Genomic DNA, 13162 nt, shown 5'->3' with positions numbered 1-13162 from the left:
CGTTCAGAAAGGTGGGTTTTGTCTCTTTCTCCTTCCGTTAAGTTAGGGTTTTTCTCTGGCCGATGATTTCTCCAGACGATCGGAGGCGTGATTTCTGCATCTTCTGTAAGTCTCATACTCTCTTGAATCGAAATTCTGCTTGTTCCGTATCGTTTTCTTGTTTTCGTGGTTGCCGCGTGCAGGAGCTCTCATTCTTGATGGATCCGGCCGATTTTTTTGTGCAGGATGCATTTTTTCCACTCTTTTCATGGTTAAATTTGTTCGATTTCTATATTTTAGGGTCCGTTTGCTTGTCACGGAAAGTGGTTGCTTTCCGCAAAAACGCATAGACGGGCTTGTGTTCTCGCGGGGCTCAAAATGACAAACAAACACGGAAACACGGATTTGCCTCGACGGGCATGCCAAAATACACGCAGGACCCCTTTTCCGCGGAAAGGGTTCACGTAGGGGGTCTGATTTTGTTTCCGCGAGAGAGGAAGCCGCTTCCTCTTCCGTAACATGCAAACGATCCCTTAAGGATTTAAGCAGCATTATCTGTCGGATCGGATCCGCTTTTTCTCTGAAATTGAGCTCGATGGATGGAATTGGCTTTTGAGCTACGGTTTTTTGAATGTGTAATGGAAATTGTGAGATTTTGCTCTATGAAAGGTCTGTTGTAGTCAAAGTTGATGGAGATCTCTTTTTTTATGGATTTTTAGTAGCATTCTTGGCGGACTGGTTCTTTAGTTTGTAGGATTTTGGTTTTTGATCCATAGAACATGCTTCCGACCTGCGTTTCTATACGTTTTCTATGGAAATTTGAAGTTTTTGCGGCAGAATGTAGGGATACAGTGTGTCCGTCAGTAGGAGATCTCGAGGTTACTCGGGCGTTTTACCGCTTTGATTTTCTGGAGTTTTATGTTGGGTGCATCTTCTTTCCAATGGGATGCTAGAATCTGATCGGAAATTTAAAGAGTTGGATTAATTCTTTTTGTTCTCGAGTTTTGACTTTGTCTGATAAAGATCCGCATCTCGTGGCTGGGTTTTGGAATTTTCATCTCAATTTGGGGATAAAAGATCCGCATCTCGTGACTTTGCCCAGAGAGCGACGTGTCGGCATATCACCATACAATATTCTAGAAGATCGCGGTCTCAGAACAAAGCCTTGATACAGTTCCCTGCCGAATTTATATATTCGAGAAAGCCTTTATACAGTTTCCTGTGATATAATATTGGGATTTTTGGCAAATTAGTCCCTGCCTTTTTTATCATTTGTAAATTAGTCCTCGCCATACGTGCACTTGCAAATCGGTGTCCGCCTTCTTATTAACTCTTGCAAATTAGTTCCTGATGTAACATTGTTATATTCTTTGACGGACACTGTTAAGGGCATTTAAATCGGCGGTTCTGCCGTTACAGAGGATAATTTTCATTAATTTGTAAAATCTAGAAAATGACTCTTCTGCCCTCATCCAAGGATCATTTTGCAAAAACAAAAAAAAGGCAGGAACTGATTTGCAAAAAAGTGAATAAAATGATCACATTGTCCTTATTCAAGTTAAAAATCATTATAACTCCTATAATGCAGTACTTTTTTTTTTTAAAGAAACCTCTAGGGCATTACTTTGTTTCAGCATGTAAAATTTCTCAAAAATTTTCAAGTTTTAAACGTTGAGTTTTAAAACCCTCTTGGCATATAAATCCAGCAATCCAAAAAACAAAAATGGGTGTGAAGTGAAACCCGGAGCCTCTGTGGTTGTGTCGTACCCTCTGCTCCGATGTAGATTTCCTTTAATTGTGGGTTTATCGTATCCTCGGCAAATAATTCATGGATCACACCATCCACTTCAAGCAAGCTACACCTTGGTGTCTTTTTTATCCCTCTTCTTCATCTCCGTTCTTATCTGCAATGCAATGAATCCTCCCATCTACCAACTGAAGCATAGACATTTGTATCTCCGTTCTTATCTGCTATGAATCCTTCCATCTAGCATAGGCATTCTTTACATATTTCTTGCACATCAATTATCTTCTTTAAAACAAAAAAATATAACCACCACCAAATGAAACAAGAGCACAAAACTAAAGCTATCAATTTGAGGACTCAAACATGCTTCTGCAGCTTGGTTGAGAGTTTTACCAGGTAATTCAACCACACAAAATTCCATTGCACCCATAAGAATCACTCTTCACCCGTAGTTACCAAGGATGATACAGTGACGACGATAAATTCTCAACCGAAAAAGGAGATTCACAATGTTAAGTTGCAAATGAACTTGGAATTCATGCATCTTCTCGAGGGCTGATGAAACATACGGCTAACTAATGCTTCTCAGCAGAGGCCAATAAAGCTCACAAACGATGGATCCTTCTTGACATTATTCTGTCATCAACCTAGACTTCAAGATTGTTTGCTTTGGTGCTTGTAAGAATTGAAGAACGAGCTGCTTTGGTGCATGCCCACGTCCAGAAAGGAAGGAAGCACGTAGGCAAAGTTCGCAGAATTCCCGTGATTTTTTTGTTGTTTTCATGAAGGAGGAGAATTGAAGTATACTTTTCCGGTGCTCCGCATATTTGGATATTTTCTTCTGCTCTTGCTATATTCTTTTCTTCTTTCGATGACATACGGGCAATGTTCTGGCGTGGGTGCTCCCCAAAGATGACGTTATATATTCTTTTCTGTGAGTTGATGGGTATGCTTTTTATGAATATTTAGGTTGATCTCCGTCCGTGCATCATCCATTGTCTTTGCTGTTCCCGTTGATGGAGACGATGGGCATATCGCAAATTCATCCGGCAACTGCCCGATCGGGCAATCTGTCTTTGAACCTCCATCCGAAGCATGGCCAACACTATAGGGTGGCCTCGGCGTTTTTGGGGGAGAAAAAGTTGGCACGGTCGAAGAGTGGGGTGATGGGTACACAGTTGAAGATGCCCTTTGAGAATAAGGGAAGAAAGAAAAATCCCAAGAGCATGACGACTACCTCCGTACTTGCGGATTTCACCAAAGAGTTCATGGTAACGTTCTTTGATCGATTCCCTTGACGGTAGCCCGGTAGATTCAGTTGTTTTCCTTTCTTTTTCGTGGTTTTGCGAATTCTTTTGGTTGATTAAGATGGCTTAATGTGGATAAGTTGAATTTTGATCAGTTTCGAATTACCATTTCCTATGTCAGTATAAAATTTGTATGGGTTTCTTCGCTTTGGCCTTTGACGTTTGTCATAGCGAGGGGTTTGATGCTTTGTGTTTCCTTTTTTTTTACTTTTGGTTAGTTAAATCAAGCCAAGGTTATTTTTTCTTGCTTAGGCTTCTGATCAACGAAACTTGTGGTGAGAGCTTTAGTAGGTCCTATATCCTTTCATCTGCTCGTGCTGGAAACCGAGGCCTAAACTCTCTTGAACTATGACGATGACGCTACCTGGCCGTGCGAAGCTAAAGAACACTAGGTTGAGAAGTAAGCCTAGATCTCTTACATAAACAGCTCAACATGGACGAGAGATTATCATGCAGTTGTACTACAATCTTTCTCACATTACCATGTAATCTGCATTAACCATTGTCTCCACATGAGCAGACTGGGCTTGTCCTTTCAAGAAACAAGCTGCATATTGTAGACGGTACTATTTTGGTCAGTGACAATATGTGGTTAGGTTGCTGAAGCCTACTGCTGTGAGAGGAGAGGGCAAGCAGTGCCGCAGAGTCCAACATACTGCTAATAAATCCACAAAATATATGAAGAAAAAGATGACCTTATTCTTTTGGCAGTCCCAGGTCTATACGGGATATGCTACATTTGCTATTCAGAAGGTTCTAGAATCTAGATCCAAAATTTATAAAATAATGAAAACTTGAAGCCATAGATGTTTCAATAAACTAACAATTGACTGTTATTTTTTATAGCTACAAGCCTATAACGGTCGAACGACATAAGATTGAATTTCTTTCTGGGTATGAATAAACTATCCAATAAACACTGAGACTTATCCAAAACAATTAACTTTTCATTTTGGGGAGTAATTGATAAAAAATCACGAAATTGCATATTTATAACTTTTCATTTTTAGAAGTGCTTAGTATAAAAATCTGAATGCAATAGACTTAGAATGAATGACCATAAAAATCTTATAGTGAGGAGAAACCAGAGTTGTTAGCCAGGGAAGAGGGAGCGGGAAGCGATTCGGGAAGCAGAAGCGAGGCACTTCCAAAAATTTAGGAAGCGGGAAGCGCAGAACGACTTAAAAGCGAACCAGGAATCGTCTCGAAATCGAGAAGAGAAACGAACCAGAAGCGACCTAGGAAGCGAACCGAAAGCGAGGGGGAAGCGAAAAAAGAGAAAAAAGAAAAATAAAACACAAAAAATTTAAAAAAAAGAGAAGTGAGCTTCTCCTAAATGGGAAGCGCCTTCCACAATTTTTTTGGCGCTTCTCAGCACGTTTTGGAAGCACCGCATTGGGAAAGCACGCTTCCCCATGTCCTATGGCGCTTCCGGTAAGCCTGAGAGAAACCATGGGAGTCATATGTTTTATATGAAAATTGTAGTGTTTAACACTGGTTCTCTTTCTTAGCTTGTTTTATGAATGTTGAACAGTTATACTGAATGGCTATCTCCAATTGTTTTTAAATTACATTCATGTTATTGATTAATTTGATTAGGTGAAGAGATAGAGATGTGTTTTAGTTAACCAAGTTTCATCTAGTTATCTTTTCCCAGTCAGAATTTTTTATTTGTGCATCTCATTCATTATCAGTTTTATAAGAACAATTATTATTGATTTATGTGAATACAATGCAGACTTTCCAGGCACCAATATTCGGGAAGCCACAAGCAGACCCAAAAAATGTTGTTTCTATCATATTAGGTGGAGGAGCTGGAACTCGCCTCTTTCCTCTGACTAGTAGAAGAGCAAAGCCAGCTGTAAGAAAGCATATTTCCATTTATGCCTTTTTTTTTTGTATCTTACTAGCAATGCTATTGATTATTCTACTTTGCCTGCATTTGGTTTTGTTGCTTCTTGAAGTAATAAACACTTGGTTATAGTGTTGTGAAAAGCGTTGAGGTGTAGCGAGGCGCTCCACCAAAAACTGAGACTAGGCGTAAGCCTCAAAAAAAATTTATTTTAAAAAAATTATAAAAAATATCTAAAAATACAAATAAATAAAGAAATGCTTTATTGATGAAGTAACAACTAATAAGAAATAGAAAATCTCAAATAAGTACTAAAAAATATGAGATTAACATTATAAAAGTAACTAAGAAACTGATTACATAACTGTAATTAAAAAATATAATGTCCTATAAAGCAACAACCAATAATCAAAGCAACAACCAATAATCAATAGAAAATCTCAAATAAGTTCTTTTTGTTGCACGTGATAAAACAAAGGTCTGAAAGTGAATACAGTAGCAAAGATTCGGTTCATTTTCTAGCTTCTTGAATTTTTTTCATATATGTATGTATGTGCATTTAATCATACATGCACAATTACATATATGTATATGTATTTTTGCATGTAGACACCCAAAGAAAAACTTGAACTGATTCTTGGAGAGGATATAAATAAAACAGGTAGCATTTCTGTTAGCTTGAGAACATACATGGCACAATTACATATATGTATATGTATTTTTGCATTTAGACACCCAAAGAAAAACTTGAACTGATTCTCAGAGAGAGCATTTCTCTTAGCTTGATTCTCTTAGCAAGCCACCATAATTTGCAGAAACCTCTTCTTCTGTTATTTCTTTTTTGTGCCTCACTCCTCAGACTGGTGCCTTGAGGCACAAAAGGCATGTCTCGCCTTTTGATAACACTGCTTGGTTATGAACAATATAAGTTGACTGCCTCCAGATCAGATGACTAATACTGTCATTTTCTGAATGGTGCATGTTTAATTCACGATACCATCCATTATCATTTTTCTCCCATGTTATGGTCTATATAATGTCTGGAAAGATGGATTTTCTCAAACTAAAAAAACAAAGTAATCTGTTTCTGATTTGTGGTTCTTAGGTGCCAATTGGTGGGTGCTACAGGCTTATTGATGTTCCAATGAGTAACTGTATTAATAGTGGAATAAACAAAATCTACATATTGACACAATTCAATTCCCAATCCCTGAACCGGCATCTTGCTCGTATATACAATTTTGGAAATGGTGTAAGCTTCAGTGAAGGATTTGTTGAGGTATGTGGACCCAACATGGAGCTTTACAGTCAAAGAGAAGTATTTGGGTAACAGAAATAATTTAAAGTAACTGATGGGGAATTGGATTCTTGTTGCTTTTCTGATTCCCCCTTTTCTCATACCATGAAGGTACTAGCAGCTACTCAAACTCCAGGTGAATCTGGGAAAAGGTGGTTTCAAGGAACAGCTGATGCTGTAAGGCAATTCATATGGCTCTTTGAGGTTTGTTATGTTTCTACTTTCTATGTAGCATCTAGTCAGCATGCCTGGAAGTGGATGCATGTACTTGCGCTCATAGCTATGAGTACATTTAGCATGTACAGTTGGCATTTAGATCTTTAAAATTTAGCAATCTGATGCTGTGGAAACTGTGGCAGGATGTTAAGAATCGATATATAGAGAATATCTTGATACTTTCTGGTGATCACCTTTATCGAATGGATTACATGGATTTTGTGCAGGTTGGGTTGTTTGCTATCTAATCATCCATTTGCCAAAGTATTCATTTTTCCAGAATCATATGCAAAAACTTGATAAAGCTTCTTCCTAATATCTTTTTGACAGAAACACGTTGAAAGTGGTGCTGATATATCAGTTTCTTGTATTTCTATGGATGATAGGTACGCAATCAAAGTGGTCTGAAACATGGCATATTCACTCAATGCACAGCTTCTTTTGTTTCCAAGGATTTGAACTCCTCATGTTAACTATCAGATTCTTATGGTGTTTACTGCAGTCGTGCTTCAGATTTTGGATTGATGAAAATCAATAAAACAGGTCGCATTCAACAATTTTGCGAAAAACCAAAAGGGAATGATTTGAAGGCTATGGTAGTGGACAATTTTCCTCCATATGTATCAACTATATGCTTGTTTATTCCTTTGTATCTATCTAGATAACCGTGCCACTTAAAGTTATTCTTATGATATATTTTTATTATAAAAATCTTCCTTGGTGCAGCAAGTAGACACAACTGCTCTTGGATTGTCTGTGGAGGATGCAAAAAAGTTCCCCTATATCGCATCGATGGGTGTATATCTGTTTAAAACAGATGTTTTGCTAAAACTGCTAAGGTAAATCTCTTGCACAGGGCTTCTAGCTACATATGAATGATCCAAATATGCATGCCTTCTTTCTATTTGACAGAAAATATGATTTTGTGCAGATAAATAAAGTTCCTCATGTCCGATTCTTTTAGGTGGAGCCATCCTTTCACTACATTAATTATGTTTGTATTTCAAGATATTGAAAATTGACCTACATTATCTATATACATGAGGATCAAGTTGAGAGCTCGTAGAACTACTCCAAGTAGCAAAAAGATAGGATTAAACAAGTATGGCTGGATTGACATGAATTTTCTGGAACAATTCAGGGGCATATAACATTGTCGTGTACCAATAAACTTGGATTTTGCAATTGTCAATTTTCCTTTTCTGTTGTTTTAGTATGATGTGGCATGTTGCAGTTGTACCAGAGTGCAATATAGAGACTGTTGGAAGATATACTGAGCCAATCCAGGCTAACTTTAAGCTTCATGTTCTTAGGGGTTGAGAAAATAGTTATGCAGATGGATTTACAGGAAATAAGCATGAGTACATATTGGAAAAGCCACTGTTAGAGCTTTTATTGAATGTCCTGGATCTCTTACATTTCAGATTAAGGGAATAGGTTGCACCTAAGTGACGAGTCCTGCAATATTTCAGAAGTCATTAGGAACACGTTCACAATGCTTAAATGACAATCAGGCAGCTCTTAAGTTGCTATAAGCTTTCACCCATCACCATATCAAATTAAGTGAACCTCTAATGCTCAAGACTTACAACAGAGAATTGGTGACGAAATATAGTTGATTTTGCTCATTTAAGGGGTGGGATTTAGGGCCTCTTTCATGGAGAAAATATAGTTGCAAAGTTTCAGTTTCGCAAAGATTAGGGGTCAGCTGGCTGGACCCATTGCTGACCCCTAATCAGGGTTAGCATTAGTTAGGCACTTTCTTTAGAGAAATAAGAACAAATTATCAGAAAGTCTTTGCAAAATTTAGAATAAAAATTGGAAATAATGAATTTCCCAAGAAAATAACACAAAATATAGTGATAATATCATGAGAAGTTTGAACTGGCATATCTTGATAATTCTAGGTTTTGTTGGATTTCAAATGCTCACTGATTGAAGAATAAAGGGAAGAAAGAAAGAGAAGATGGAGATTGAAAGACAACATTTGGGATGCACACCAAGGTTGCCAGACTAGGAAGCGAAAGCGGGGAACAATGCAGGAAGCAAAAGCGAGAAGCGATGCATTTTAAAATGTATAGGAAGCAGAAAGCGAGGAATAAAAAAAATATAAGAATTGGATGGGAATCAAAATGGAACACAAATAAAAATTAAAATAAAAGTGACTATTCTTAAATTTCATGATCTTTTACTATAAAAATTATTTTTTTAACAAAATCTAAAATGATGAGTGTCAATTTAGAGAAAGCACATGGAAGTGAGTGAGACGCATGAGGGAAAACACATAAAAAACATGAAAAGTAGAGTTAGAAAACATATAAAAAGAATAAATGAAGTGTGTGAAAAACATAGGAGAAGCGTGGGAGAATCGAGATTCCCATCAAGTTTTCGAAGAGAGGAATATTGAGCTTCCGAAGCGAGTTTTCGAGAAGCAGGCTTTCCATTTATCTAAGAAGCTTCCAGTAACTTTGATGCACACCAAGAAATGATGAATGTTCAATGCAGAGTTACCAGAAGCTTCTTAGATAGGTGGGAAGCTCGCTTTCCGGAAACTCACTTCAAAAGCGCGATACTCCTTGCTTCCGAAACTTGATAAAAATCTTGATTCTCCCATACTTCTCCTGTGCTTTTTACATGCTTCATCTATTCTTATTATATGTTCCCTCACTATACTTTTCATATTTTTTATGTTTCCTCTATACCTTCTTACTCACATCCATGTGCTTTCTCTAAATTGACAGTCATCATTTTTAGATTTTGTTATAAATTTAATTCTTACACTAAAAAATCATGAAATTTAAGAATAGTTTTATTTTAGTTTTTATTTGCGTTTCATTTTGATTCCCATTAAATTCTTATATTGCTTTGTTTTATTTCTCACTTCTCGCTTCCTATATATTTTAAAATGCGTTCCTTCTCGCTTCTGCTTCCCGTTTTCACTTCCTACTCTGGCAACCTTGGTTCAATGTGAAAGACCATAAGCCCAAGAGGATACATGTTCTCGATGTGATCATTGACATAAACATCCTTACTGTATAAATGATTTAAATTTTGAAATCTTCGAGTCCCTGACTGAATGAACAAGTCTTTAGTGTGATATTTCATATCAGAATACAGATGGTCCCATATTTGCTTAGCTTTTTGATGGACTAGTAACTTGCCAGTTTGTGCATTTTTCACCAGGTGGCAATATCCAACTGCAAATGACTTCGGATCTGAAATCATTCCCATGGCTGCCGAAAAGTATCATGTGCATGTATGCAATTCTTTGAAATCTGGGGCATTTATTATTTACTTTCAATGATTAAAATTCTCACGCAATTTGGCAAATGTTGCTATTATGTAACAAGGTTTTTTCTTTTTGCTTTTTTTGTCAGGCATACTTGTTTAATGATTACTGGGAAGATATTGGAACTATACAATCTTTTTTTGATGCAAATCTGGCCTTGACAGATCAGGTGCTTTGGTCTTCTGCATCTATCTGTTTTCGTATTGCTTTTTTATCTTTTGATTCTACTTAATAAGTTTGCTTCTTTCTGACTAGCCTCCTAAATTTCGCTTCTATGACCCGCTGAAGCCAATCTTCACATCTCCTCGATTACTTCCACCCAGTAAAATAGAAAAATGCCGGGTACAGAGTACTTTCTGATTCTGCTTGTTTATACCTGTTTGGCATGTGATTAATTAAAATGAACGCAGGTTTTGAGCTCTATCGTTTCACATGGATGCTTCTTAAGGGAGTGCAGTGTTGAGCACTCCGTTGTTGGTGTGCGTTCAAGATTGGAGTATGGGGTTGAATTGATAGTGAGTTAACCACCATCAGTTTAATTTATTTCTGTTTTTTTATCATCAACATGATTATTTGATTGAAATTGAATGTGTAAAAATTTTGATGTAAACTAGATAATAACCACACAAACTCTCCATCTGTTTTGTAAAAATATACAGCTATGCATCATGTAATTTAAAGTAATGTTTAATCCTGCTTTTTAGAGTTGTTTGTTGACCTCATTGGCTGATTTCTTGCATTCATAGCCTTGGCTAGCAAGATCTTGTGATTGTTCAATGATTTTTAGGACTAAACATAAGTTGGTGGGTTTCTTTTCTTTCCAATATTCAAAGCTGGTTTTGCACAACAAAGTTTCATGCCTTTGATGTTGCTATCATTTTTTTTTTCCTTTTATTTGTGAACTGTAGTATACCATTTTTTTCTTTCCAAATAAGTTAACTTTTTTTTTTGAAATTTAAGATTATTATGTGACAGGGTTTTCTCAGTAATATTTCCAATTTATAGTTTGTTCTTTGCTGTTGAGATACATCTGTCTTTCAGGATACAGTGATGATGGGTGCTGATTATTATCAAACTGAGGCAGAAAGAGCATTATCTCTGGCTGAGGGAAATGTTCCTATTGGTGTAGGAGAGAACACTAAAATCAGGTTTTTTTTTCTTGATCAGTAGTTGGTGAATTTAATGGGACTCCAATTACCTTAAATTTGGCTGATCGTGGCTTTTCTTTTTTTCCTTATCCTCTAGGAATTGTATCATTGATAAGAATGCAAGGATTGGAAAGAATGTGGTCATCGCCAACACAGATGTACTCTCTCTCTCTCTCTCTCTCTCTCTCTCTCTCTCTCTCTCTCTCTCTCTCTCTCTCTCTGTGTGTGTGTGTGTGTGTGTGTGTGTCATGGTGCAGAAACAGCATTACCAAGGTAATGTCTGTAACTGCAATTAGTGTTGAAAAAAGGTGGGGACAGATGAGGAGGGCCATTGTGCTAACAGACACTTATGTGAACGGAACTATTTCAAATGTTTCACTATGCAATACTACAAAAATCTAAAATTTTGATTATAAACACAACCTCCAAAAACGGGAAATAGAAAGGAGAAAAAGAAAAGAAGGGTGGCACTGTTGCATGTGACCCTCCTTCCATCAGTGCATCCTCTTGTCTTGCAGCACCTTCTTTTGCTGATCTACTTCTTTTGATGCTGGAAACTTGGTTTGTTGCAATCCCCTATGCTGAGTGCCTTGGTCCACCATAGCTTTCCATTACTATTTGGCAAGCTGCAATTGGACAAAGCCGGCTCATCCCAACCTCCTCTTGACAAAAAGTTGAAAGCAGCTGTTTAGTTAAATGTTAGAAGCTGCAGTGTTGGGGCCGGTTCACTCTCCCAGGGTTTACCACTATAGGCTTGGGCCAACAAGAGTTCTATTTTGGTTGCTAGAAGTTTAATCAAACTAAGATCTCATGGTCAAGCTAAGTCTAAAGCATGAATCTCATGTGTACGTCATGTTAGGTGAACGATCATCATCATCATCATCAAGCATTATCCCAATTGCATGGGGCCGGCTTTATGAATCCTGTTTCTCGATTCCTTCCTATTAGAGCCACAACTTGGTCACATTATACTCTCTCAAATCACCTCTTCTTCCTCCAGGACTTCAGTGGTTTTTTTTTCATTTCTTCTACTTAGTTCTACTTTTCTTTTTGTGTTATGCTCAGTAAAGCATGTCAAAACCATCTTAAGCGACATTCTATAATTTTTCTCTTATTGATAGCATTATTAAATGTTTCCTGGTATATCATTTTTATTCTTATTCTTTTTCATAACTCCATACATTCATATGACATGCACCAACTTAGATGAATCAATTAGGAAAAAAGATTCAATCATTCATTGCATGCTTCTGATGCTTGTTTGTTTGGTTCCTGTGCCATTCATGTGACAAAGCGAAAGGGGGCTTCCATTTATTTTATTGGTGTAGGCATCTAAGCATTCCTGTTTCTTGTAGCTCTGTAATTTTGAGGCAATTTCTGTGCTTCTGTTGATCAAAGTACTTAATGTTAATCTATCTCATCCAATTCTTTGCTATGATAACCAACTACTGCCTTTTATTGCCAAGTATCCAGCTTTTCACAAAAAACTCTGCATTTGTGTTGATCATTACTACACTCACCCAGATGTAGGGATGAAGAATTGGATGTTGAATTTTTTATATCAGAATCAGGTAATTCGGTCTGTCATGGAGAGGCACTAACCAAAAACCGGCATGTCTTAAAATGCACGCTCATGTATATTTCTCATATATACAGCTTGAAGAATGCAAAGAATAGTGGCAATCTTGGTGTTATCATTTTCTGTCGGTTGTGTTACATTTTACAGGTTTGGTGTATGGCAATGGACAGGAGTTGCAGAATTATTGTGATGAGTTTTAGAAAAGTTTGGTTCTGAAGATGAGATTGAATTTTATGTGTCAATGCAGAACGTGCAGGAGGCAGATCGGCCATCGGAAGGCTTCTATATTCGCTCGGGGATCACGGTTGTGCTGAAGAACTCCACAATCAGCGATGGATCTGTCATCTAAGGTTCCACATGATACGAAGTCTCTCTCTCTCTCTCTCTCTCTCTCTCTCTCTCTCTCTCTCTCTCTCTCTCTCACACACACACACACACACAAATAACAGGCAATAGCAGAGTTCTCATAAGGGAATCTGCTGCGGATTTTGCAAGGCTTTGGCCATTTTCATATGAATCATAAGGGTTCCGACAGTGGGTGGTCACGTGTTTGTCCCAAAGCAGGCTGAAGAAGCTCCAGAGTGCCATGAGGCTTTCACTCTTCGGAAATCTGTAATGAACTTCAAATAATGTAATCCAACAACTTGGAAATCTGTAATGAACTTCAAATAATGTACTCCAACAACTTAGACACTGTTTTGATCTAGGTACAAGTTGGACAAATTGATCATTTTTTAATTTGGGATGA

At 37.4% G+C, this 13162-nt stretch overlaps 1 protein-coding gene across 1 annotated transcript; it reads left to right on the top strand.

Annotated features, from left to right (window-relative positions):
* Positions 1-2751: 2751 nt before the first annotated feature.
* LOC149846458 (glucose-1-phosphate adenylyltransferase large subunit 1-like) lies at positions 2752-12763 on the top strand. Its single transcript, XM_089991360.1, has 15 exons — positions 2752-2997; positions 4772-4894; positions 5991-6164; positions 6294-6386; positions 6542-6625; positions 6729-6784; positions 6901-6994; positions 7125-7237; positions 9582-9654; positions 9776-9856; positions 9943-10029; positions 10098-10202; positions 10729-10835; positions 10933-10993; positions 12662-12763. The coding sequence occupies exons 1-15, from the start codon at positions 2752-2754 to the stop codon at positions 12761-12763; spliced, it is 1599 nt and encodes a 532-aa protein (XP_089847486.1).
* The last annotated feature ends 399 nt before the right edge of the window (positions 12764-13162 follow it).

This window comes from Nuphar pumila, chromosome 2, assembly GCF_984573655.1.
Source record: "Nuphar pumila chromosome 2, dmNupPumi1.hap1.1, whole genome shotgun sequence".
Classification (NCBI taxonomy): Eukaryota; Viridiplantae; Streptophyta; class Magnoliopsida; order Nymphaeales; family Nymphaeaceae; genus Nuphar; species Nuphar pumila.
This window is presented reverse-complemented; position numbering and strand designations above follow the sequence as displayed.